Raw genomic sequence first — 27,908 nt, 5'->3', positions numbered from 1 at the left:
TGGTGCCTCCAGATGGTCCCGAGCCTGACCTCCCTCCCCTTTGCCTACAGCAGATCAACCAAGATTTGAACATCCAGCTGCTGAAGGACGGCTACCGGTTAGACGAGATCCCCGACGATGAGGACCTGGACCTCATCCCCCCCAAGTCTGTGAACCCCACCTGCATGTGCTGCCAGGCCACGTCCTCCACCGCCTGCCACATTCAGTAGCTGGCGGGGCCACTGCGGCCGGCCGGGGTGGGGCCGCCGGGGGCCAGGTTGGACCAGGCAGGGGCCAACCCCTCCCCAGCTCATCCACCTGCCCCCGGCCCCCGCGCACCCTACAGCCGCCAACCTCGTAACAGTCATTGCTTCCTCCTATGGTAGGACGTGTACCTCTGTGTGTTCATGGAGCCGGAGAAACCAAAACCGGGTCTCTCTCCACCCCCGGGAGTGCTGAGAAGGGGAGGGGGCGGTTTGTTCAGTTACTTGGGGGACCTCGCCCAGCATCCTGCCCCCTCCCCAAAGCTGCAGCCCAGTAGAGGAAAGGGGTGACTGGACTGCAAGGAGGCCAACAGTAATGAGTGGGGGAGGGATCACAAAGCCAGGGGTTTGGACCCACCCACGTGAAGCCATGAATCCCCCAGCACCAGCCAAGGAAAGGGGCTGGGAAGGAGAAAGGCCCAGGGCAGTAGGGGCAGGGCCCAGCCCCTTAGAGCCACCTCCACATGCCCCCCTGCTGGCCCACGTACCATCTGCGTTTCTACCCTCATCTCTAGATGGGAAGCCTGATAAAGCTGCCCAGTGGGATATTGTCCCCCACCCTTGGGGATCACTGCCTTCTTTCTCCTCTTTGCCTCATTCACCCCCTTCCTTGCTCTCTGGATTGTGTGGAGGGTGAGGTGGGCGTTACAGACAGCCAGAGTTTAGGGTGGTATGATCTGCCCTCACCTGCCCCTAACTAATGCATCTGTCTCTCTGTGCCCTGCCTCATCCCCCCACCCAACACACACACACACACACACACACACACACACACACACACACACACATACACACACACACACACACACACACACACACACACACACACACACACACACACTTACACTTCTGTTCCATTCATTGGTCTCTGTCCCGGGCTGGAAGCAGGAGTTAAGGCTGGCCTCGAATGCCCCATTCCGGTCTCACTCTAGCCCAAGATCCCAGAGGCTGCTTCCCAGGAAGAATCTTCAAGGAAGCAAGCCTAAGAGAACACAGTGGCTGCATGTGTACGGCAGGGACAGCTTGGCAGAACGTGTGTGTGCCTGGGGCTGTGAGGGCGTGTGTCTGCATCTCTGCATTGGGCCTGTGTCTCCAGATGTCTGTGGCGTCTGCGGTGGGGAAGTGACTGTGTGGCCTGTTAACGGTGTGAGAGGCTGCTCAGCAGTGCAGTGGGCTGGCGGTCAGAAGGCTCCGGCACTCTCCCCGTTACCTCCAACAAGCCATTTATATTCTCTGGCTTTCAGTTCCCTCCACTGTACAATGAGCGGCATCTGAAATTATTTTTAAGGCTCTTCCAAACCTGAAGGCATTTCTTCATAGGAATTTCTGTGGAGGTGGATAAGGAGGTCTCTGTTGTCTTTTGAGTACATCTGGTGGCTTCCTGAGTTGCATATCATTCATTGCTTCCTCCTATGGTGGAAAAGAGAGGGGGAAGTTCCTGTGGGACCTGTGTATGCCTGAGTACAATCGGATCTTTTGGGAAATGTGTGAGTGTGTGTCTGTGTGTGTCTGTGCACGTGTATATGAGTATCTATGGTGTGTGTAGCTGTGTGGGTGTCTGAGAGTCAGAATGTATGTACTACTGCTTCTGCTGCTGTTTCTCAGTGGTGGCAGGGGTGGGGGTGGTGGCTAGAAAAGCTGAGGATGAAAATCAAGAGGGAGAAGGTGACCAAGGCCCTCCCCTGGGCCTGGGCAGTATAGATCTGCCCCGTGCAAAGGAAAGCAAAAGCACAGATAGCCCACGCCTGGTCAGGTCTATGCCGCACAAACCCCGTATCCCAGGGCCACTCCTCCATGCTGACCTCCCCCACGTGCTGGCCAATCCACTCTAATATATACCACTCACATGCTGCCAGCATGCACAGGACACACACACAGCCCAGTTCCTGGCTGCCAGTCCTGGGAGGTGGGAGTTGGAAGGGGGCAAGGGCAGTGAGAAGAGAGAGTAAGGCTGCTGGCTTAGGAGGGGTAGCACCTCTCCCTGCACCACACCCAGGGACTGCCAGCTCCTGAGTGCTGAGGTGCAGCTCTCCACCCTCAACTCCTCCAACCCACGCCTAACTCCTCCAGTGCAGGAACCCCGGTTAGATGATGAGAAAATGCCAAAGGGAGGCAAGGACGGAGAAGACACCTGCAGGACTCACACGGCCCGTACTGGCCCCCACCTGAGCCTGTTTCTCCCCGCCCCCCCCCGCCCCGGTCAGCATACCCACCCCCTGTCATCTGGGCCCCAAAACCAAGCTTCCTACTACTACTACCACCACCACCCCCCGCCTCCTTGACTCACCCTTCGAGAACATGGGTACCTCCTCTTTTCCAGGCAGGGCCCCCGCCAAGGCTCACTTAGACTGCTGCCTTTGCTGCTGACATGCTGTGTGACTCTGGCCCACTGCTTAACCTCTCTGGCCCTGAGGAATAAGGGAAAGCCTCCCTCCCCACAAGATATACCTAATTCCCTGGCAGGCAAGGGCTTCTAGCTGAGGCAGTGTAGCAAGTGTAGCGGAGAGAAGTACGAAGCTGGCAGCCAGCACTTTCTGGGTCTAGGGAAAGTGCATGGTTCCCTCCTTCCCTGTGGGGGAGGTTGGAGGGGAGGAATCGAGGCCTTAGTTTGCCCCCTGCCACCCTTGCCCCTTGTAGATACTGCCTTAACACTCCCTCTACCCTCAGCTCTGGCTGCCAGCCAGCCGTTTCTCCGTGCTCACTAATTTATTTCCAGGAAGGTGTGTGGAAGACATGAGCCGTGTATAAAATTTTTTTTAACATTTCCATCGCAGTATTGACCATCATCCTTGGTTGTGTATCGTGTAACACAAATAATGATATTAAAAGCATCAAACAAGCCAGCCTCAGCTCCCTACCTGGGGTGCGGGCAAGGGGCAGATGGGCCGGGAAGGGCAGAGGACCAATCCTCTGAATGCGCCTTTCACCCTACCTCCACCTGTGGGTTCCCAGGCTAGGCCTGCCGCCGACCAGCTGCAGCGGCTCTGGATGACTCACTTGACCCCTCAGAATCTCTGTTTCTCTTCATCACAGTGAGAAGCTTCGCCTAGAAGATCTCCAGGGACCTTGTGAACTCTTGGAAATTGGGCTGTTTTGAGAGGCTTGAGGCAGGAAGAGACTGGGGTAGGGAGGAAATCAGACCTCTTCACCTCTCCAGGGCTGGGGCTGAGCCAGGTGATATCATAATGGGCATTGCCCATCCTAGAGAGGGAATCAGGGTGGGGTAGGAGCAAGAAGGCTGTGAGGGAGGGAAGCTGAGAGACCCTCCACAGGAGGGGGGTCGCAGCAGCTGGGGCACCTGCCTAGCTGTCTAGGAAAGGGGGTTGGGTGGTCACTGATGTATTGCAGGAGCCCCTGGTAGGTAGAGCCCACCACGGCATCCCCTAGACCCCACTATGTTCCTCTTTTCCCACAAGACTAAGACCCCCATCAGCACCTACAGTGACTCCTACAAGGATCCTACCTCCATCAAGGAGGGCTATAAGGACCCACCTCTGTGGGCCTGGGAAGCCAACAGGTTTGTGACTCCGGTAAGTGGCGAGCTGGGGCGGGGGTTGGGGGGCGGGCAGTCCAGAGTGTACGGCTGTGGGTGTCTGGATCACTGACAGTGTGTGGTTGTCATTATGTGTTTGTAATTATTTGTAGCTTTGTGTGTGTATGTGTGTGATTCATTTGCTTAGGCATGGAATTTATCATGATATATATAAAGTAATACAAGATCCTGCCCTCATGGTGCCCTCCTACTCCACCAGGGTAGGAGATGGGGAGAGATAGATGATAATCAAGAAATAAATAAGAGTTTTGTAAATTGTCCCAAATTGTGTAAAGGACATAAACGGGGTACTGGAAATGGAAAGTAACCAGGGAGAGCTACTTAAATAGAAGTAATGAAAGAGGGCTCTCTCTTTCAAGGTGACATTGAGCTGAGACTGGAAAGGTGAGTGAGAAATAGCCATGTGAAGAACTGAAAGAATAGGGCTCCAGGCAGAGTGATCAGAAAGTGCAAAGGCCCTGAGGCTGCCTGTGGGCTCTGCCTACAAGAATGTTTTTATGCATGCTTATTACAGTCTCCTGTGTCTGTACTTGAAGACAGGTGGCCAAGTGGGGCTGTGCGGCTTTCACAAAATGGAGAGATCTGTAAGTCTAATTGTGACTCTGCCCAAGGGAGTTTATCTGTGTGTACCACCCAACAAAACTTTGCTGAGTATTTACATGTGTCAGGGACAATGTGGTTACAGTGAAGGGCCAAGCCATGCCTTTGAGGATCTCTCGGTAGAAAGTGAACAAAGTAGGACTGCCCAGTGTAGAACATGCACCAGCAGAGGCTTGTGCTGGTATAACAGCCAGAAAGCCACTCCCAGGACTTGAAGGGCAGGTCTGCTAAGAGATCCAGAAGAAGGACACTCGAGCAGAAGAGGAATGTGAGAAAGGGCAGCCCAGGGGCAGGGACCCACCAGGAACTGAGAACTGGAGCAGAGGGAGAGGCCAGCTCTATGGTAAGAGAGAAGCCTGCAGACCGTGAAGGGCTTCAGGTTGTGTTGAGAAATGTGGTCATAATGGTCCAGACTTTTGAGCGTGGGAGTGTCATGCTTGGATTGTGAGTGACACACTCTGGCCACTGTGGCAGGAGATTGAAGGAGCTGGAGTTGAGGGCAGGAAGCCCAGTGAGGTGGTGAAGGATGAGGGAAGAGGATATAGGTGGGAGATAAGGAGAGACTGTAGCAGTGAAAAATAGGAGAGTATTTTTGAATAGGAGACTATTGTTATACTCTCAATAGTACTCTCCTACTGTTGAATAGGAGAGTCTTTTTAAAATAATTTTTATAATTACAAAATAAATATATGCTCAATCAGAAAGTGGGGAATCACTCAGAGAAGCACAAAGAAAATGGCAAATAATTCTCACTACCCAAAATAACTACCGTTAATTTATTATTATATGCCCTTTCAGGAAGCAAATATTTTTTTATGAAGGTGGTGTCATATCGTATACTAATATTTTGAATCTTGCTTTTTTCACAAAACCATATATCAAGTACATTTTCCTGTGTCAAAAATATTCTATAATGTAATTTTAATGACTATAGTATTTTATTTTATGAATGTACCAAAATATGGTTGAGGAATCTTATATTATCGGAAATCTAGATTATTTATAAAATTTTGCTAGTATAATTATTCTTGTACATTCTTTGTATATATCAACTATTCCCTTAGGATAAATTCATAGATAGAAATTGTTGCAGGAAAGGATATGTGAATCTAAAAACTTTGCATATACACTTCAAATTGCTGTGATAAGGGTTATAATAATATACATGCCCACCAGCAAAAGATGAGAGTGTCTGCCTGCTTTTCTAAACTCAATAGGAGGGAATTTTTAGGAAGCAGATAACACACCTTGGTCACCATCTAGATATAAAGAAGAGGGGAGAGATTAAGAGGACTTCTGGGTTTTGGACTCCGGAAAACTGGAGGAAGGGCAGTGCTACCAACTGAGATTTGGAATTGCAGATTAGAGAGAGATTAGGAGTTCATCTGGGGACAAAAATATTCAAGGACTTCCAGGAAAAGATGTCTGCTGTGTAGCTGGATATACTTACCTGAAGCAAAGGACAGAGGTTTGGGCTACAGACATGAATTCTGAAATCAACATATAGGTGGTAGCTGAAGTCATAGAGATTGCCAAAAAAAGAGTAAGAAAATGGCCAAAGATAGGACTTTGGAGAATGTCAATATTTCAGGAGTAGGTAAAGGAAGAAGAGCCATAAAAGGAGACAGTGATAGGACGAAAATCATAGAGAAACCAACAAAGACAGCATTATTAGACAAAGCTCGGTGTCAAATGCTGTCAGCACAGAAAGGGATCTCTTGGATGTAGTAACACTTAGCCACCTGGCTAAACAGCTTCAGCCAGTGGTGAGGAATGAAAGTCAGATAGCAGTGGGATTAATAATGAAGGAAAAGGCTTCCGCTTCTGGCAGTATGGTGGTCTAGAAACTCTGAAGGGCCCTCCTGCTTCCAAACAACTAGGTCCTGCATAAAAATTAATTTTCATTTTGTTTTGGACTGTCAGTGGAGATGAGTAGTAAGTATACTAAGAAGACAGGATTGCCCTGAGGACAAACGCCACTATCAGTACTACAAGCAGGAGTTTAAGCCTTAAGCTAGCTGAAAGATGGAGCAACTGAACCAGAAAGTCCAGTGATCTCGGGCTCCCTTCCTCCCCGCTACCCCAACACACACACACACACACACACACACACACACGATGAATGTATATCTTCTATGGTGGAAAATATCCTCAATGTAGGTTTCCAGGTATCCTTAGAGTATGGTCAATCAGATCTGAGCTCACAATAAAAGACATAAGGAAACAAACCACCATATGACAGTCAACAGAAACAACAAACAGCAGACTTAAACCTCCAAGGATGTCAGATATTGGAAATAATAGTTAAAGAACACAAAATAATTATGAATTTTTCTGAGCAAAATGTGAACTCATCAAAATGAGGATGCAACAAGAGATTATATTTTTAAAAGAATGGACAGATTTTTTAAAGAAACGAAATTTTAGAAATAAAAGATATATGTGTTAAAACCAAAACTCAAAAAAAAATTAAAAAAAAACAAAACCAAAACTCAATGGATGGATTAAGGAGCAAATTAGACACAGCTTAAGAACATCAGTGAAATGAAAAACAGAGCAGGGGGACTTCCCTGGTGGTCCAGTGGTTAAGACTCCACGCTTTCAGTTCAGGGGGCACGAGTTCCATCCCTCATTGGAGAACTAAGATCCCACAAGCTGTGCAGTGTGGAAAAAAAACAAACAGAGCAAAAGAAATTTCCCAGAATGCAGCACAGACAGACAGAGAGCTATAGAAAATATGGAAGAAACATTAAGCAATATGAAAGAAAGAGAAGATCCCACACAACTACTCGGGGTTCCAGAAGGAAAGAGCAGAAAGGAGAGTAGTCATTATCTGAAGACACAAAGGCTCTTGATTTTCAACAACTAACAAGAGAAATGAATCCATAGATTCTTAGGTAACACGTGAAACTGCACAACACCAGCTTAAGAGATGACCTTAAAAACATGCAGAGAGAAATTATTTTCAATGTGTCTTCCTTTCAAGAACAAAAGAAAGATAAAGACACAGACAAAAACTAAAATATTTACTACAATAAGACATATAATAGGGGGCTTCCCTGGTGGCACAGTGGTTAAGAACCCGCCTGCCAATGCAGGGGACACAGGTTTGAGCCCTGGTCTGGGAAGATCCCACACGCTGCTGAGCGGCTAAGCCCGTGCACTGCAACCACTGAGCCTGCGCTCTACAGCCCACGAGCCACAACTACGGAGCCCACGTGCTGCAACTGCTGAAGCCCTCGCACCTAGAGCCCGTGCTCCGCAACAAGAGAAGCCACCGCAATGAGAAGCCCGTGCACCGCAACGAACAGTAGCCCCCGCTCGCCTCAACTAGAGAAAGCCCACGCACAGCAACGAAGACACAACACAGCCAAAAATAAAAATAAAAAATTTTAAAAGACTTATAATAAAGGAACTTCTAAAGGATACACTTTGGGGAGAAGGAAAATGATAACAAAAGGAAGGTCTGAGATGCAAGAAGGAATAGTGAGCTAAGAAACTGGTAAACATGAGATAAATTTAAACATTGTCCATAGAAAATAATTATAATAATTTTTAACTTGTAAAATTTAAAGAAAGAACCAAAATATTAGAAAACAATATCATGTAAATTGTATATTAGAAAACAATATCATGTAAGGTACAAGGATAGGAAAGGAATTTTTACAAAAACTGTCATTATTCACAGATGATACAGTTGTGTTTATAGAATCTACAAATTATTAGAATAAGAGAATTTAGAAAGTTGGATGAATTTAAGATAAAAAGCATATTTAGGAAGCATAATCTTAAAATATATATGTCATTTTAGCAACAAAGAGTGAGAGTAAGTAGAAATAAATCTAACAATGTGTGCAAAACTGTATGGATAATATTATAAAACTTTGAATACTTTAAAAAAATACTTAAATGAAGAGGCGTAACATGCTCATGAATAGGAAGAGTCACTAACATAAAGATTCCATGCAATTCTGATTCAAATCTCAACAGGAGTTTTTGAAGAATTTGACAAGCTGTCTCTAAAATTTATAGAGAAGAGCAAAGGCCCAAGAACTAGCTAAAACACACCTGAAGAAGAAGGGGACTTGTCCAGTCAGATATTAATATTTATTACCAAGCTATAGAAATTCATAAAGCATAATATTACTGTAGGGATACACAAATTGATTAATGGAATAAAACAGACCAGAAATGGAGCCACACATATATGGAAACGATATACAACAGAGATGACTGAAAGTAAAGCTATGGGAAAAGATGTTTCAGGCTTGGGGTGGCATTACAAATCTGTGGGAGAAGATAGATTACTCAATGAGACAACTGGTTATCCATGTGGATAAAAACTAAATTGATCCCCTAATTCACACCAAACCCCAAAACAAATTCCTGACAGATTAAGGCACAAATATGGAAAGTAAAACTGTATAATTTTAGAAAAAATTATGACATTATCTCCATTATCTTAGATTATGGATGGATTTCCTAAGTCACAAAAGCACTACATAAGAGATGAATAAATTCAACTATGTTAAAATTAAGAACTTATGTTCATCAAAAGACACCAAAAAGAAAATGAAGTTACAAGCCACAAACTGAGAGACGATAATTGCAACATGTAACTGACAAAGGAATATGTAGAATATATAAAGAACTATAATTCTCTGGGTTGAAATGAACACGTTTTGACTCCTTCCTAAAACCCCTCGAAAACTACAATAAATGCATATTTAAGACATAAATTTGCAAGAATAGTGAGAAGGAAGGACAATGACAAAATTTCAGAAGCTGGAAAGTGTGATAGATAAGTAGTAACTGACACAGCAGATCTGAGAAAGCTGAATCCAAAGCCAGCAGTGGGAAACACAAGACATAATTCAACTTAAAACTGCAGAATTTTTAAAAGGCTCAGAAATTGGTAATACTAGGTTTCTCTGGAACAGAAGATGGGACAGGACCAAGGCTGAAACAATAATGATTTGAAAGCTAAGAAGCAATTAAACCCCCTCTTCTATTCCACGCCGTAGGGTGACTGCTCACCCATCTCTGCAAAAGTCAGGCGGCTTATTTTTTAGCAAGGATCTCAGGACTGGAGATTCCAGTTAAGGTCAGGGTACCATACTGAAAACTGATGAACCTCCATATGCTGAATGCTAAACCCCCAGCAGCCCTCTTCTCCACTAGGTTCTCAGAACAATGGCAGCTAGGTCACTACTCTCAAGCCAAAGACTGAAAGAGTCTCTTCCGAGGGATCTGATCAGCCCAAGAGAAAAGACCTACAGATACTGACAGAGTTTGCAACAAATAGTCTAGCCAGAGCATCCTACAATGACGCCCACCCACAGCTCAAAGCCTCCAATGAGCCTTTTTAGTCTCCTACTCATAAACATGAGCAGTCAAAGATTACAGACATCTGAGGAAAGCCTCGAATGGAAACACTGAAGAGTCTGTGAGTTCTTCTAAATGATTATTTATGTGTGTGTGTGTGTGTGTGTGTGTGTGAGCGTGTCTGAGTGTGTATGTATAGATGTACATCTGTCTATGAGTGTATCTGGGCGCACAGATCTATGTGTATGTCTGGATGTGCATGTGTTTGTGTGTATGTAAAACTCAGGGGAGTGCTAAGTCATGGGGCCCCTCCACCCATATGGAGTATGACTGTGTAGGATCTGCCCACAGAACAAAACCTCAGCTGGGCACGGAGGATCCAAGAAGCCCCTCAGCTGAGGGGTTTTCAGGGGAATAGGAGCAGTAGAAGCAGCAAGGTCTCATCCCAGGCCAAGAGAAGCCTCTGCTCTTCAGATCATAAGGGTGAAATGCAGTGCAACAGCGTCATCCCAGCACCTTGCTGCCCACTATGATGAGAAAGTCCTTTCTGGTGTCTGACTTTGCTGGGTGTCCCACCCCTGGAACCCAGCTGCCTTTTCATCCTAGCTGCCTACAGAGACATGGGCCCACAACTAACTTGGCAATGGGCCTTTAGCTGAGGACAAGGGGGCCCTTGACCTGGGCTTCTACAGACCCAGCCAAACAAGGGGTGTTGGGATAAGATGAGGTGAACCCCGAGAAGCAGAGGGGCCCAGAGCCTGAACCAAGATCAGGGAAAAAATCAGGATAGGATGTGGACCAGCACAACATAAATGTCAGGGTCAAGGGTAATATTGGTGTCAAGACGAGAGCCACAGCAGAATTAGGGTCAGGTTGGAGTCAGAGAATTAGATTTTAAAGTAGGTGCCCCTCTGGCCCCATCCTTCATCTCCTTCAAGATGCCAGATTCACAGAGAGCCCTTCCTGTCCCAAACACCTGCCTAAGGTAGCCAGCTCCCGGGGCAGCCAGCCTTTCCTGAGGTTGTTCCACGGGCCTGTTGCTCTGTTGGGGAAGACCCAGGCCCTGCTCCCAGGCAGCACACAGTCTGGAAGAAAGAGGACAGGAACACCCAGCTCTGCCCTTATAGGTCCCAGTCAAGGAAAGGACAGAAATGAGAAGAACATCAGAAAACCACTCTGACTGAGGGAAAATGTTGGGTTCCAAGTCCGAGCCTTGGATGGAAGAAAAGGAGAAAAGGGTGATTCAAGCAAAAGAACTATGCAGAGGGAACCAAGGCTGGCCTGGGGATCCCTCTGGCATAGGGAGAGGGTTGGGAGACGCACCTGGGCTGACCTCAATAGGGGCTAAATCTAGGTCCAGCTGGATACCAAGGCTGGGGTCTCCATGCACCTAGCCATCTCCTCCCCTCTCTCCTTGCCAGGGCCTGACTCAGACTGTGCAGCGCCACGTGGATCCTGAAGCCCAGCAGAAGACGGTCAAGTGTGCTGTGCAGGACTACCGCTATAAGAGTTCCATACCAGGCCACCCCTACTTGCCTGAGAAATACTGGCTGTCTCAAGAGGAAGGTAGGGCCTCACCCATCACCCAACTGTGACCCCATTCAGTGACCCCAACAAAGACCCTACACCTGAACCCAACTTGACTTCTGACCTCCACCCTGATCCTATACAAACCTTATCCCCATCCTCGACCAGGGCTTCTTCTCTAATTACCCCCATTCCAGCTTGATTCCCAACCACCTGGTGTGACCTGGATCCTGACCCCTGACCCTGGAGGAGGAGATCCAGGCTCTGCCTTTTGGGAGCTCCCAGTCTATGCCAAAGAATTGGAAGGGGCCTGGGCCTTATCCCTAGAGAGAGGGAGGGAGCATTAACCTCCTCCAAACAAATTCCTCCATGTGTATTCCGGTGCTATCTCCTCCAATCTTCTTAGTGACCCTGCTCCATCAGGTTCCCTTCTCTCCTGCATCCCTCTGCCTCACCACATCTCTCTCCCCTCAACCTGGAAGACTTTTCTAATTTCCTCCTGTCTAAAAATTCTCTCTCGCTCCTCCCCTTCACAGCCAAGATTCTTGGAAATAGAGTCTATGTCTCTACTTCCTCACTCCTTATGCCTTATGAGAAATTATCTTTCTCATTTGGTTAGGGGTTTATTATGTCTTCCTGTACATTCCAAAAGAACAGAGAGTCTTGTTTTATTTAGAGCTGTGCCCCCTCCACCTAGAATAGCAGCAGGCTTCATAAGTATTTGTTGAATGAATTGATGATTAATCTTCAATTGAAATTGGGAGTCTGCATCTCCTACACTCATGTTTAATGTTTATTAAAACTGATCTTGTATGGTTCTAATTACCTCATCCATGGGACTCTTCAGTCTTTTCCTCATGAGACCTACCCTATGTATTTCACTCTGACCACTCTCTGTGAAACTCTTTCCTTCCTCAGCTTCTCTGATGCCTCAATTGCTGGGTCTCTTGTTTAATCATTCTGGAAACATGGGGTTCCTCGGGATGCTGATCGGACCCTCCTCTCTCCTTATTCCTCTCCTGAGACCGTTTAATCTAACCCACATCTTTAATTACTGACAACTCTAAGTGTTTATTTCTAGTCTTGTCCTCTTACCAGGATTCCACTTTCCTTTATCTGATTATGATCAAATCTACCTGAATGGCCCCAAACACTTTAAACTCAGTATGTCCAACCCACCAACCTAGAACTCCAAGTCCCAACACACTGTCCCACACATACACGCACCTGCTCTTACTCTAGGGCTCCTAGAACTCCTTTCCTAATCTCTCACATGTATTCTTTCACACTGTTAGAGTGGTGGATCAGAGAGGAACTTACAGGACACTTAGGTGACTGGATGGGTGGGGCTTTGGAGGGTTTTAAGTAGAGAACTGTCTTGGTCAGATTTTCATTTATCATAAGTGCCACAGTTTCTATGTAGAGATCGGATTGTAGGATTTCAGAATGAGGCAGGAAGACCAGTAGGCTAATAACAATAATAAAAACAATAATAATAATGGTGATGATGATGATGATGATGATAGTTTTCTCTGTGCCAGGCATTGTTCTAAATGTTTTACATATAATAACTTATTTAAATTTCACAAGGACCCTATGGGGTAGATAGTATTATTACCCCCATTTTAAAATTAAGGAAATAGAGACAAGGTGAAATTAATTAACTAGATCAAGGTCACACACAGTTAATATATGGCAGAGCTGAAATTTGAACCACAGGAGTCAGTCTACAGAGTCCATCCTATTAACCATGACATTCTTGTCTCCTGGTTTAGGCACTGCAGAGATACAGGAGTGATATCATGGGGGACTGGAAGAAAGAATAGAGTCAAGTGATTTTAAGGAGGCAGAATAAGCAAACTTTGAGCCTGGATGTGGAAGATGAGAGGGAGGATTTGGGAGGAGGCCCATTTCCAGGGTTTCCAGGTTGGCTGATTCAGAGAGGGTGGTGCCAGGATGAAAAGCGATCAGCTCAAAGGACCCAGGCTCCACTCAGAAGCTTGTCTTAGGTGGGATATAGGCTGCATCTCAGTGTCTAAGACAAGTATGGGGCCAGGCTTGGCTTTTCTGGCCTAAGGGAGATGAGTGAGCGTCCAGCTTTGTGCTGGGGATCAGAGGAAAAATATCGAAGGGGTCCCAGATCCTGGGGCAGAATAAGGAGTAATACTGTCTTATGTCTCCACCCCTATGATCAAGCAGACAAATGCAACCCAAACCACCTGTGCGGTAACCAGTACAATACATGGAAGATGGGACCTTACAACTGTACGGGCTGGAACAAATGTGCCACATACCTTCCTCGCCTGCCTAAGGTATCTACTGTGCCCAGCAAAGATGCCTGGGGCCTGGGACCACCCCGCACTCCCCATCTGCCTCCCAAACCACAGTGTCTGATATTTCACCATTAGTTTCTCATCCCTTTCCCACCAACAATGCTCCAAGGCCTTTTCCCATTTGTGAGACTAGGGTTTATATTTTCTAGGAAACAAGGGAGCTCAGGAGTGAAGCTGTGCTGGGCCTCTGGGTCCCAATCTCTGGCTAGGCTCTGTGGAGACATGGCTGGTGCGCACTCCTTGAGGCGCTACCTTCCTGAAGCTTGCCACCTGGCGCCTTCCCACATGGTCTGGCCAAGAAGTCATTGATAGGCTGAGTCTACCTGCTCCTCTCCCCTCCTCTGTGATGTGAGCAAGGACAAAGGAGGGAGAACAAGGCCATCCAGAGGCAGAGCAGATAGATACAGGAGAGTCTTCCAAAGAGACAGGAAGGAGTCCAGCCACGGCCCTAGGCATGAAGAAAGAGGGAAGATGTAAGGATACCAGGCAAGAGTAGGGGCTCTTAACTGTAGGTTGATGGCCGACCTCAGGTTGACCAAACCCTTCTGAATCAGAACTTCAAGAATCAGAATCAGAATTTTTCATAAGTTCCCCAAGTGATTCTGATGGGCAGGCAACACTGCAATATTGAAAAATCCCTATTAGAGAGACACGAAGACACAGCTACACAGAGTCGGCTAGACAAAGAAGGGTAAAATCAGAGGCAAACGGTGAGACAGGGATGTCAGAGGTGCAGGTCCAGACCTGGTCCACCTACAGCTCCACTTCCCCCACCCCCACCACCTGGGAGGCGGAGTAAAACGCGTTGCCCAGCGACAACCCCAAACACTCAGAACGTGGGAGAGTAGGGGAGCTTCTGGAGGGCGGGTGAAGGCGTGGCCTGGGACTAGTCTGCGTGTTCTGGGAGAACCCCCAAAGGAGGAACTCTTCCGGGTCAGAGCTTGAGGCAGCGTGTGTGCCACTTCCAGGAGGCCGGGATGGAGACAGTAGTTCGAGGAATGCCCTTGGTGTACCCTCCTAAGCCGGAGCGACTCAACGCCTACGGTAACGGATGGTGGGACAGTGGAGGGAAATGTGTAGGCCAGAAGGACGGAGGGATGGAGACCCGAGGTACGGGGCGGAGGCCGAGGGCCCTGGAGAGGCTGTAACCTTGTCTCTGTTTGTGTCTCCATCTCTTCCTGTCTCTGACCTTGTCTCTTCCCATTCCTGTGACTCTGTGTCTGGGTCTCCCGGGCTCGGGGCCCGCGGGCGCAGAGCGCGAGGTAGTGGTGAACATGCTGAACTCGCTGTCACGGAACAAGCCGCTGCCAGAGATCACGCCCCGCTGTGGGTGTGTGGACCCGCTGCCGGGCCGCCTGCCCTGCCAGGGTTATGAAAGCGCTTGCTCGGGCCGCCACAACTGTCTGCTTGGCATGGACTACTGCGTCGCCGGGCCACCATGCACCGAACGTCGCCTGCGGCTTTTGCGCACGGAGCGGCCGACTGCAAGGTTCGCAGGGCCGCGCGCGCAGTAGCCGGGCCCCGCCCCCAAGCAAGCCCCGCCCCCAGAGTCCCCCCTACCCCAGCTGCGGACGCTCCATCCCGAACCACTTCTAGCTCTGACCTGCCTCTGTGCCAGACCTCACCCCGCCTCCAGCCCGCGCGGTCCGCTTACTGGCGCCTCCCTGTCCCGCCCTGGGGCCTCACGGCCTGAACGTACGGCTGAGGCGGGAGAACCTGCACGGAGATACCCGAGTTCCTGATTCTATCCCTCCTGAACTGGGCTCAAGGTCAACCTGGCTCCTGTACGTCTTCTGGAGGCTCTGCCCGAGGGTTTCTTTGAGGAACAAACTCCGCACACCAGTTTGCTCCCCCTTCCCACACCCGCCGGCCCCGCCCCCTACCTGGTCACCCGACCCTGGAGACGCAGGTTCTAGTTTGCGGAGTGCCATGTGTCCTCAGAACAGTGTCCCCTATTCCTGGGCCTCGGGTCACCGTTGGTAATGGGCAGGGTCATCGCTGGGTTCTAAGAAGGCAAGGAAGTGGTGACCGCATTACCAGAAGGGCCCTGGCCTCCTCGGGGCCCCGCACCACCTCTGGAGGTAGACAGCCTCGCGTGTTATTGTGGAGGAAACTGAAGCTCGAGCGCTCAGCAGAAGCCCAGACTGCAACGCGGCCTTTTCCCTGCACTTGGCGTTAGACAAGGCTGGCTGAGCCTAGGAGAACTCCAATGTCCGCGTCTGTCTAGAGAGCTGTGAAAGGGGGAGGGAGATCCTGAACGCTGTCCCTAACCCCGTGGTGATACCCCGTCCCTCCCCAGGCTGAGAGAGACTGATTCATTGTGCGAAACTGGGTCTTATCCCTCACAAGGGCGTGGAGGAGCGAGAAAGTGCCTAAGCCTCAGAAACGTCGCCTCGTCGATAAGCTGGAGTAATTGCTGTCCCATGTTGAGGATCCGGGGGCTCCCAGGTCCTCAATGACTGTACCCCAACCCTCCCCAGAGTACAGCGTTCTCCGCCGCCCAGCCTGGGCGGCAGAAACGAGGCCTTAGGGGGAGAGGGACTTCAGGTGTCTTCCCAGAGGCGACGTTTCGAGGTCTTGAAGGGACAGGAGGCCGGAAGGGAGGATCTCCGAGCAGTAGGACTGACACCTGAAGTGCAGCTCAGAGTCTTGGTCTGGGTTGGGACGTAGAGGGAACTCAAAAGGCCCGACCCATTCCTGCCCACTGCTTCCTTCTCCAGGAGTGTATCGCCCTGCAAGCACCGGCCGGGAATGCAATGTGCTGTTATAGCTCCCCCGCCGTCATACTACCCTTGTCCGAACCTTAGGTAAATCTGGCGCTCACACATGCAAATGCGCACCCACACAGAAGCTGTAACCTTGGCATGGCGGGGGACCCAGGGACTAGTTGGGATAACTGACCGCTGCGATGCACCGACTGGAAGGTGACACCAGGGGGCGATGGTGCCATGGGGAAGTCAAAGCTGGCAACTAAATGAGAGGGCATGGAGGTGGCATTGAGGGTTTACATGTTGGCAGTGGGGCTTAGAGTCAAGAGATCAGGGCGTTAGGTTCAGGGCTTGAATTAAAGAGTAAAAAGTCAGTGTTAGGGAGCGGGTATCGGGAGTCAAAAATTTAACAGTAGAACCTGAGGTCAAGAGGTCAGTGTTGGAGCCTAGGGCCATTATTCGGGACAAAATGTTGGGATAAGATTAGCATTGAGAATTGGAGTCAGACGTATGAGGGTCCAAAAGGGCCGACCCATCTCTCCCCACAGATGGGACACAAGTCACTTCAAGAAGACCGGTGGTGCCCAGAGAAACAACTACGTCGTCCACCCTGAGTTTGTGTCTGAGACCTATCCTGACTACCACTGCCGGTAGAGCCCGGGCTGGCCGGGCCAAGGGGGCTGAACAATAAATAAATTCTTCATCCTAAAGGCTGCCTCTCATGTCCTTACCCAGCAGGATCTGGCAATGAGGAGCCAGTCACTCAGGCCTCTGCCAAGCCCCCTCAACTGAGATACAGTTTCTCAAAGTCATCTTGCCCTGAGCCCTCCCCACTCCATCATCTCAGTACTTCCCTTGGGTGGCCCTGAGTGCCCTCCTGACACATGGCAGTAGCCCTATGAGAGGCATGACCTCCTCCTTTCCATCCCAGAGCCCAAAATAATGGGCCCACCTAGCCACGCAGGAGGGCCCATCTACCTCCCATCCTATGAGGGCCCCACAGCTGCCATTTCCCCAATATCCCCCAAACCTAGATGTCCCTTCACCCCCATTATCTCAGTGGACCCAGAATCGCCCATCCTGCAGTCAGAGCCATGTCCGTATACTCAAAGCTCTTGATCTCTGTTCCCAGAGTCTGCATCACAGCGACTCCGAAGTCCATGTTCAGATACCCTTGCTGCCCTCCCCCACCCAAGTCCAAGAGGTCCAAAACAATTTTGGAGGGTTTCATGATCAAGAAATTTCAAATTACAAAACAAAGCCCTGCATCATCAGAAAGTCTACAAACAACAAACGCTGGAGAGAGTGTGGAGAAAAGGGAATGCTTTTGCACTGTTGGTGGGAATGTAAATTGATACAGCCACTATGGAGAACAGTATGGAGGTTCCTTAAAAAACGAAAAATAGAACTACCATATGACCCAGCAATCCCACTACTGGCCATATACCCAGAGAAAACCATAATTCAAAAAGACACATGCACCCGCAATGTTCCTTGCAGCACTATTTACAATAGCCAGGTCATGGAAGCAACCTAAATGCCCATCGACAGATGAGTGGATAAAGAAGTTGTGGTACATATATACAATGGAATATTACTCAGCCATAAAAAGGAACGAAGTTGAGTCATTTGTTGAGACGTGGATGGATCTAGAGACTGTCATACAGAGTGAAGTAAGTCAGAAAGAGAAAAACAAATATTGTATATTAACGCATGTATGTGGAACCTAGAAAAATGGTACAGATGAACCGGTTTGCAGGGCAGAAGTTGAGACACAGATGTAGAGAACAAACGTATGGACACCAAGGGGGGAAAGCCGTGGGGGGGGGGGGTGGGGATGGTGGTGTGATGAATTGGGCAATTGGAATTGACATGTATACACTGATGTGTATAAAATTGATGACTAATAAGAACCTGTTGTATAAAAAAAATAAATAAAATAAAATTCAAAAATTAAAAAACAAACAAAATAAAACAAAGCCCTGGGGGACTTCCCTGGTGGCTAAGTGGTTAAGAATCCGCCTGCCAATGCAGGGGACATGAGTTCAATCTCTGGTCCAGGAAGGTCCCACATGCCACAGAGCAACTAAGCCTGTGCGCCACAACTACTGAGCCTGTGCTCTAGAGCCCGTGAGCCACAACTACTGAAGCCCGCGTGCCTAGAGCCTGTGCTCCGCAACACGAGAAGCCACTGCAATGAGAAGCCCGCACACCGCAACGGAGAGTAGCCCCCACTCGCTGCAACTAGAGAAAGCCCACGTGCTGCAATGAAGACCCAACGCAGCAAAAAAAAAAAAAAAAAAAAAAAAAAAGCCCTGTTTCTCTGTCCCTCAGGGAGCAAGCTGTGGGGTGTTCTGGAGCCTCTAGGATCTTCAGTATTTTTGCACCCCATTCCTCCTGGGTGCAGGTGTATAGCGGGGCACGCCCACCTCCTCGCAGCAGGGGCACTTCTAAGGGCTGCCACCAAGGGGAGTGGGTGGGGGAAGACTGCAAAATACGGAGCAGAATCCGGTCTTCTCAGTCCCTGATCTCAGGCACTGCTGATCTGATCCGGTGGGAGCTGACAGCTTGGGCCTCCCGGCTGATGGAACTAGGCTCCACTCCGTGGGGTCCTTGATTGGATCCGACCTGCACTGAACCGCTGAGATCCTCCCAGAATTCCGCTACCCTTTTTCCATATGGGAAAAGAGCTAATGAGAGCGTTATACCGAGACGGCCTCAACCTCCCCAAATCTGGAGGAAAAGGAATCCCAAGGGCCAACTCTGTCCCTTTACCCTGCGGCTCGCTCCTTCTCATACACATCTCAAATTTAGCCGACAGGTGCGAGAACCCTAACATTCGACAGCTGCACCTCCCTCCAGAACTACAGTTCCCAGCAGACCTGGGGAAGAGCCCCGCCCGCGTGCGGGTAAGCAAAGGTCCAGAGGGGGCGGGCCTGCAGGCGGGGGGCGGAACCGGGAGGCACCGGGCTGGAGGTGGGCCTGAGCTGCCAGGAGCTGGGCACAGAACAGAAGAGGAAGGTGGGAGGTAAGGGGCGTGACCTCAAGTGCGCGTGACAATGTGGGAGGATGGTCGGGCGCCAGGGGCGGAGCTGGACTCCGAGACTTGACGAGACCGAATGACTGGGGCGTGGCCGAGCAGCCAGGGGGCGGGGCTCGAGGACGGCCTCAGCTGTTCCCAGCTAGGCAGCGCCCCGCGCCGCACCGTGGCAGCTCAACTTCGGCTAACTTGGAGGGGATCTGCAGGAGCCTCCATTCACCCCCACTTCTGGGGTCACTTCCGTGAGTTCGCCCAGCGGGAAGACCTTGGGGGGTTGCTGAGGGAAAATATTTCCTGAACTTTCGCTCCTACAGATGAGTAGGTGGGGCGAGCCTGGACACCTGGGCCCCTTCTTCGGCCGCGGTTCCCAGCGGGCGACCGCCCTCTTGACCTCAGTCTGTCCTTTTCGGACATTATAGCTGCAGCGCTGGGAGTGGGTGTAGAGTATTCCAGGCTGTAGGCTCAGTCACTCTATACCCCCGGATCCGCTCGCTGGGCAGGACGGGGAGAGGGCCCGGATAGAGTTGCCTTTGGCATTTCCACCCCCCACCCTACCCCTGGGAAGTGTGTTGGACAAAGGACCCAACGTGGAATGGCCTAGTTGGCTAGGCCCGACCCTCCCCCTTAGACATGGCTAGGGGCTGGAAGCCAACACTGAGGTTGACTGTCAAGTGGGGAGAGGCTTCGCTAGGGCAAACCCTACCTGCCAGCGTTAGCCTGTGGCTGGCCAGATGGTGGAGGCGGCAGATTACAGGGGTCTCTAGCGCCACCGTTAACACCAGAACCACACTTCCTCCCCTACAGCCCCTGTACCAGATGCCATTAAAATCGCCACTTCCCATCCCCAAGAAGCCTTCCTGGGGCAAGTAGCAGCACCAGCCCTTGGGAATACAGGCCTCACCATGCCCACAGCCCCCTGATGGAAGCCTGTTCCACCCTCTTGGCCACAAAACTCCTTTTCTCTCCTGCATTCAGATAGCCAGTCAGGCCATTAGCTCCCTGTCAGGGTTAAGCTGGGATTTTGGATTCAGGCAACCCTGCTACCTAAGTGACTTCAAACAAGTTCCTTTTTCTGTTTGGGCCACTGTTTCCTCATCTATAAAATGGGCACTGCAGCTGTGCCTCCTATTCAGCATTATTGTTAGGGTTGGATGCCATGGTGGCATTAGGGAGACCAACAGAGGGCCTCTGGGTTTTTGTCCTTCATCAAAGATCCTCAGAACCCTAGAAAGTAAAAATTCTCAAGACCTAAGTGTTTGAAAAGGCTTTTGAGGTCACCTTGGTGGGCTGGCCATGCCTCCAGGGGTCATGAGATAGGCTGACTTAATATGAAAGTTTTGAGGATGAGCAACCTCTGTCCTACTCAGATACGGACCCTTTCTCCCTATTCCCTTAGTGCCCAGAATGGGGCCTTGGTTGTCTCGAATGAATTGAATATAAATGTACAGCAGGTCTGGCCTGGGCCACCTAAGGCCTTCTTTGGGTCCTGCTTAGCTTAAGGGCATCAGCTAAAGGCTATGCCTGCATTTTCCAGGAAGGCTTTTCCAGCCTATACCTACAGGAAGGGAAGTCCATAGTAGGTTGGGGGAATTTTGAAGGCTAAGTTGTATGGGATGAGAGGAAGGGAATAAGAGGCTGTTCTAGACCAGCTGGAACTGACCAGTTTAGGGAGTTGGGGGAGGGAGCTCAGAGAATAAGGCACTGAGATAGAACCTCACTGGGGTGGGGGGGGCATTATGGGGAGCTGTATGTTGACATCTGGGATAAAAATTCCAATCTGCACCTGGCACCTGGCATTCTTGATAATCTCTTCATGGGAGAGGTGGGGGAAGTGAGAACGCTGAGCAATTCTGGTGTCTCCTTGGAAATTGCTGGGGACTGGCATCTGGGAGGAGTCTAATTACTGTTTGCCAATCTCCCTCTCTCCTTCCCTCCAGCTGGAGCAGATGGGCAGCCGACAGGCTGGCAGTGTATGTCTGTGTATGCACGTGGCTGGTGCTATTTCTTTGCTGGACTCTGCCCTGAGGGCTGAGACAGGAAGGGTCAGTAGCCTTGAACAGCAGGTTTGGACACACACCTCCTCCCAAGTCTGTGTTTCTCCGTAGTCATATCTGAATCTTTAGCATACAGTATATAAGAGTGGATTGTGTAGTAGGGGGTGTCTGATTGCCAGAGAGCTGGTAGGTGGGGGAGAGAAGTTGGCCCAAGATGGGTGGGTGAAATTTCCTAAAGCAGGTGGCTGAGGACTGAGGTTAGGAAAGAACAGAGCTTGGTAGTCATAGGATAGGCTTGGCTGAAAATGGAATCAGAAGGACAGATGAGACCATGTATGCCTTGAACTTCAATTTGCAAAGCTTACACTTCTGAACTTCATCATGGGGGTCATGAGCAGCTCCCTAAACTAGGGAGAGATGTAATCTGATAAGTGTTTTAGAAAGATCAGTATAGTTGCTGTGAGCAGAAGGCATTGGAGGAAAACAAGTTGAAAGCAGGGAGGCCTATAGGGGAAGTGTTGCAACGATGCAGGGGAGAAATGACAGTGCTCTAACTAGGGGAGGGGCAAACAGGACAGTGGGTGAGTGCTAGAGACAAAGCCAGAAGGTAGCTGGCCCACAGATGTGGTGCTGGGAGCAGAGCAGGAAGGTGGGCAGGGAAATGGACTTGGTGATCCTGATGGCTGAGAGCAGAATGGAGTTTGAGAGCAAAGAGAGGGAAATGTGAGAAGCCACCAAGCCCCCATGTTAGGCTCCTGACCCCAGTCCTAAAGTCCAAACCCAACCTCACATCCCCTCCAAACCAGGCCCTTGGACTGAGTCTGGCTTTGAGTATCTTCTCTAATCTCCAGATTTAATATGGCTTCTGACTCAAGATTAAATTCCATGCCTGAACTGTTCCCCTTCCTCTCTCCTCTCCCACTCCCCGCACAGGGAAGCCAGCCTCCTGCTGTGTCAAAGGTCTTAAGGAGCTGGCTTGCTTATCCCCCCTCTCCCACCATGGCCACATCTCTGGGAAACCAGGCCCTCTCCAGATTCCTCCCCTTCTCTTCAGCCTGAACTGCCCCCATGTGTGATCCAAGGAGACCTGATTAATTCTGTGATCCTGGACAGCTCCCTGACCCTGTCTGGGTTTGTTCCTCCACCAGGAAAATGGTGATGAATATCATCTGCCCCTCCCCTTCAGCGTCCTAATTTTGACAAGCAGTGGGGCCCATGAGAAAGGCTAGGTAAAATGCAGACAGAACGACCTGGTAAGAGTAAAGCCCTTACGTCCCAGTATACACTTTCCCAAAATATACACTTCTTTCTTGCGGCAGCAAATGTAAATACTATGGAATGAGAAAGCTCAGTTCCACCTCTCTCTTCCCCTTCCTGACTCAGGCAGGCCAAGTTCAGATGGGCTTTGTCGGGTGGCCCCACTGCCTGCTCCTTCCCTAACTGGGGGCTGATGTCCCAGAATCCTCAGGAAAAGAGCCAGGCCTACCCCCGCCGCCGCCCTGGGAGCCACACAGGTCGTAAGAGCCCCGAGGCCGTCGCAGCTGCAACCATGTACACCTTCTTGCCTGACAGCTTCTCGCCTACCAAGCCCAAGCCGTCCAAAGAGCTGAAGCCGCTGCTGGGCTCCGCAGTGCTGGGGCTGCTGCTGGTGTTGGCCGCGGTGGTGGCCTGGTGCTATTACAGCGCCTCTCTACGCAAGGCGGAACGCCTGCGCGCCGAGCTGCTGGACCTCAACCGCAGCGGCTTCTCCATTCGCAACCAGAAGGGCGAGCAGGTCTTCCGCCTGGCCTTCCGCTCGGGCGCATTGGACCTCGATTCCTGCAGCCGCGATGGCGCCCGGCTTGGCTGCTCTCGCACAGCGGATGGGCGCCCGCTGCACTTCTTCATCCAGACTGTGAGGCCCAAGGACACGGTCATGTGCTACCGCGTGCGCTGGGAGGAGGCGGCGCCGGGGCGCGCGGTGGAGCACGCCATGTTCCTGGGCGACGCGGGGGCGCACTGGTACGGCGGCGCGGAGATGAAGACCCAGCACTGGCCCATCCGCCTGGACGGCCAGCAGGAGCCTCAGCCCTTCGTCACCAGCGACGTCTACTCCTCCGACGCCGCATTTGGAGGCATCCTCGAGCGCTACTGGCTGTCGTCGCGCGCGGCTGCCATCAAGGTCAACGACTCAGTGCCCTTCCACCTGGGCTGGAACAGCACGGAGCGCTCTCTGCGGCTGCAGGCACGCTACCACGACACGCCCTACAAGCCGCCCGCCGGCCGCGCTGCTGCACCCGAGCTCAGCTACCGCGTGTGCGTCGGCTCCGATGTCACTTCCATCCACAAGTACATGGTGCGGCGCTATTTCAACAAGCCATCGAGGGTGCCAGCGCCTGAGGCCTTCCGGGACCCCATCTGGTCCACGTGGGTGCTGTACGGGCGCTCAGTGGACCAGGACAAGGTGCAGCGTTTCGCTCAGCAGATCCGCCAGCACCGCTTCAACAGCAGCCATCTGGAAATCGACGACATGTACACGCCTGCCTATGGCGACTTCGACTTCGACGAGACCAAGTTTCCCAACGCCAGCGACATGTTCCGCCGCCTGCGCGACGCTGGCTTTCGCGTCACGCTCTGGGTGCACCCGTTTGTCAACTACAACTCATCGTGCTTTGGCGAAGGCGTGGAGCGCGAGCTGTTTGTGCGTGAACCCACGGGCCGGCTGCCTGCTCTCGTGCGCTGGTGGAATGGCATCGGCGCCGTGCTCGACTTCACGCGCCCGGAGGCCCGCGACTGGTTTCAGGGGCATCTGCGGCAACTGCGTTCGCGCTACGCCGTGGCCTCCTTCAAGTTCGACGCTGGAGAGGTCAGCTATTTGCCGCGGGATTTCAGCACCTACAGGCCGCTGTCTGACCCCAACATATGGAGCCGGCGCTACACAGAGATGGCGCTGCCCTTCTTCTCACTGGCCGAGGTCCGTGTGGGCTACCAGTCACAGAACATCTCGTGCTTCTTCCGCCTGGTGGACCGCGACTCGGTGTGGGGCTACGATCTGGGGCTGCGCTCGCTCATCCCCGCCGTGCTCACTGTCAGCATGCTGGGCTACCCGTTCATCCTGCCCGATATGGTGGGTGGCAACGCGGTGTCTGAGCGCACAGTGAGCGGCGGCGATGTGCCCGAGCGCGAGCTCTACGTGCGCTGGCTGGAAGTGGCCGCCTTCATGCCAGCTATGCAGTTCTCTGTTCCACCCTGGCGGTACGACGCCGAAGTGGTGGCCATCGCGCACAAGTTCACTGCACTGAGGGCCTCACTTGTGGCGCCGCTGTTGCTTGAGCTGGCTGGTGAGGTCACTGACACGGGAGACCCCATCGTGCGCCCCCTCTGGTGGATCGCGCCCGGCGACGAGACGGCGCACCGCATCGACTCACAGTTCCTTATCGGAGACACGCTGCTTGTGGCGCCGGTACTGGAGCCAGGCAAGCAGGAGCGGGACGTCTACCTGCCCGCAGGCAAGTGGCGCAGCTATAAGGGTGAGCTTTTCGACAAGACGCCAGTGCTACTCACGGATTACCCCGTTGACCTGGACGAGGTCGCCTACTTCATCTGGGCATCCTGACCCAGCCCAGGACCCAGAAACCCCACAGCCCTAACCCCAGTCTTCATGTAGGCCTCTAACCCTGCATCGCAGCCACACCGGGTATCCCCAGGAAGTCCCCACCTCTGTACCACCCACTAAGTGGGTACTGAAGTAAATGTGCTGGAGCCAGCTCCTGTAGGTCCAGGGGAGAAGATGCTAACGCAACCTCCCACTCCAGTGCACAGTCCTAACAGCCCTCTTTCTCTCCATACTCACTCCAGTCTACAGAAACCTCTTCCCTGGGCTGGGGGCAAGAGAGCACAGAGGAAAAAGGTCAGCTCTCTTCCTGTTAAACACGGTTGGGTTTTAAAAGCACAGAGAGAAACCTCACCCTCCATCCTGGCCTGAGTGGCCATCTTTGTCCTTCTGAGGTGGTGACTTGATCCTCTTTAAGGTCCCAAAATAGCCCCTAGCCACACTTAGAAAGGGCACATTTTCAGTGTTGGAAGCCAGGTCCTGAGTCCCCAGCACTGGCCTGACCTGTGGCTGACCTGGTCCCACCCCAGCTGGCGAGAAGAGACAGAGGTACTTGGCCAACTGACAAGGAGGCAGGAGGTCCCCTCCCAAAGGACAGGTGGAGTAGGCTTAGCACAGAGCCATCATCATTGTCCCTCATTTGTGAAGAGCTCCTAACACCGCACTTATGCATCTGTGTACACACATGGTTCAGCCCTGGGCCAGGGCCACCGCCTGATGGGCAAAGACTTGCAAAGCCATGCAGGCCAGACTTGATGCCTTAACTCAAGAATGTGTGTGTGTGTGAGAGAGAGAGAGAGAGAAAGAGGGAGAGGGGGAGAGAGAGAGAGAGAGAGAGAGAGAGAAGGAGAGAGAGGGAGAGAGGCACAATATGTCCTTGGTGCAGTACCTCCGAGGCTGCTTAAGCCTGGAGGGAGAGGGCAGGGAGCAAATTTGAGGTTTTGATTGTTGATTTGGTTCCTTCCTGGGTGATGTCTCTGGGACTCTAGTAGGAAATAAACAGTCCTTTCCAGATTCCTCAGCTGCCTCACTCTCTGCACACGTGAGGTGTGGCTTAAAAGGGAGTGATGTTAGGGACTTCCCTGGCAGTCCAGTGGTTAGGACTCTGTGCTTCCATTGCAGGGGGCACAGGTTCGATCCCTGGTCTGGGAACCCCACAAGTGGGGGTGCAGCCAGAAATAGAAAAAAATAGGGGGAGGGAGCGATGTTCTTATTCTGGTAGTGGTGTGCTTTAGCACAAAAACTACCATGCACATCGACACCTACAGATATACATACAGGGTAAGGTCTTTTATTTTAGCCATTTTCCCTTTCTAAGAAAAGCAACCTCAGCCAGAGTGAGTTTCTCCTGACTTTGCAGCTGAGTCTGGGGAAGGAGTGGCTTGCCAGATGAGGGAGGTGGGAAACAGGGCAGGGGTCAGCTTCCCTGAATGGCTTGGACAGCAGAATCAGTCCCTCACCCCCTAGAGAATGCACCTCTTTGCCCACTCCTCCACCCCCTCTATTTTCTCAATGTGAAGAATGCTATGCTAATGAAAGTTTAGGAGCACTCAACCATGATTCTACCACTCATCTGCAAGCTGTAAGCTGCTTAACCTCACTGAGCCTCAGTTTCTTCATATGTAAAATGGTGATAATAATGCTACCTCCCAGGTTGTTAAGGGAATTATAAGCACAGATTTATATAAGGTGCCTAGCACAAGTAGGTGCTCAATAAAAGCTAATATAATGTTTTTGTTTTTTTTTTCTTGTTTAAAAATAACATGGATTTTTCCAGGCCCCAGCTCCCAGCCCAGCTGGCTTCCTCTGGGCCTGCATGTGACACCCTCTTCCCAAACCTCTGCACGTAGCACCCAGTTGAACTCTGAGTTTGTGACCCGAGGGACACTGTGATCCAGGAGAGAGGCAAGAGAGGAGACATCTGAAGTGGAATGTCAGGAGCCAGGAGTCGCCAGGAGATGGGGAGTAAATGGAATTAGCTTCCCTCTCCTTTTTGTCAAGAGCATTTACTGATCAGTATTCAGTGATGAGCCTCCCTGGGCCCTGGTGCACAGCCATGGGCTGTGTGTGGAGTGACTGTAGAAGGAGGGCACCCAGGCTGGGTCCTGGAAACTTCCCTAAATGGCTGGAGAGCATGACTCACACTTGAATGGCCCTCCACTTGCTATGCAGTCTGAAGCCAGCTGACCTAACCTCTCGAGGCTTGGTTTCTTCATCTTTAAAATAGAATTTCTAGGACTCACTGAGATGTGTCTGTAAAGTACTTATGCAAAAATTGGCAAAGAGTGTTAAATAAATGGTAACTCCTATCAACTCTTAATTCTAAACAAGGAACAAAGAAAAACTCTGCCTAAAACTGATACTGTACCCTATTGGGTAGCCTCTAGCCACATGTCGCTTCTTAAATTTAATTTTAAAATTAATTAAAATTAAACATCATTAAGAATCCAGTTCTTCAGGCACACTAGCCACATTTCAAGTGTTCAAAAGCCATGTGTGACTAGTGGCTCACATATTGGACAGTGCAGATTATAGAACACTTCCATAGTTGCATAAAGTTCTATACCCCAGGACCAAGTAGTGTGTGCTGAGATGGCATGGGGGTTGAGGTTGGGTAAAGTAATCTGGAAGGCCTAAGTCATCTGGCATGGAGGAGGAGTACCCTTTAGAAGGGCATTGATGGAATTCCCTGGAGGTCCAGTGGTTAGGACTCCGCACTTCCACTGCAGGGGGCCCGGGTTCGATCCCTAGTTCCGGGGAACTAAGATCCCACATGCCATGCGGTGTGGCCAATTAAAAAAAAAAAAAAGATCTGAAGTGAAGTCAAATAAAATGTTAAGAATTTTAGAAGGGCATTGAGGGCAGGCAGCTTAGATGGAGGAGGGGACACACGATGCCCACTGAACACTCACTGTGTGCTGGGACAGGGCCAAAGGGAAGAGTGCCCTTGACTGGCCAAATCCCAGCAAACTAGCCCTTGGCTTGCAATCTGGT

At 50.8% G+C, this 27,908-nt stretch overlaps 2 protein-coding genes across 9 annotated transcripts in view; both read left to right on the top strand.

Annotated features, from left to right (window-relative positions):
* Positions 1 to 3,075, top strand: part of FAM219A (family with sequence similarity 219 member A) — a 55,013-nt gene extending 51,938 nt beyond the window's left edge. For 2 of the 6 annotated variants that reach the window (XM_082656058.1, XM_082656056.1), the window contains exon 6: positions 54 to 3,075. In XM_082656058.1, coding sequence (XP_082512184.1) covers positions 54 to 209 — 156 coding nt within the window. In that variant the 3' untranslated portion in view covers positions 210 to 3,075. Of the gene's footprint in view, positions 1 to 50 lie in introns of all 6 variants that reach the window. The other 4 variants (XM_082656057.1, XM_082656055.1, XM_082656059.1 and 1 more) reach the window with 3 other exon arrangements.
* A 562-nt stretch (positions 3,076 to 3,637) lies between these two features.
* MYORG (myogenesis regulating glycosidase) lies at positions 3,638 to 26,640 on the top strand (the record flags this gene model as incomplete). Of its 3 annotated transcripts, none has more annotated exons than XM_082655970.1 (7): positions 3,638 to 3,772; positions 11,142 to 11,286; positions 13,447 to 13,559; positions 14,549 to 14,624; positions 14,835 to 15,069; positions 16,301 to 16,387; positions 22,706 to 26,640. In XM_082655970.1, 7 exons carry the CDS (start codon positions 3,638 to 3,640, stop codon positions 24,915 to 24,917), a joined length of 3,003 nt encoding a protein of 1,000 aa, XP_082512096.1. The 3 variants fall into 3 exon arrangements, with proteins under 3 accessions (XP_082512096.1, XP_082512095.1, XP_082512094.1); XM_082655969.1 differs by lacking the exon at positions 22,706 to 26,640 and adding an exon at positions 16,837 to 16,942 and having other exon boundaries at positions 13,444 to 13,559; XM_082655968.1 differs by lacking the exons at positions 3,638 to 3,772; positions 11,142 to 11,286; positions 13,447 to 13,559; ... (1 more) ...; positions 14,835 to 15,069; positions 16,301 to 16,387 and adding an exon at positions 19,448 to 19,570.
* Between the last annotated feature and the right edge of the window lie 1,268 nt (positions 26,641 to 27,908).

This window comes from Grampus griseus (assembly GCF_964374135.1).
Source record: "Grampus griseus genome assembly, chromosome: 6".
NCBI lineage: Eukaryota > Metazoa > Chordata > Mammalia > Artiodactyla > Delphinidae > Grampus > Grampus griseus.
Note: the sequence above shows the minus strand (reverse complement) of the source record. Positions and strands in the feature narration are given on the sequence as shown.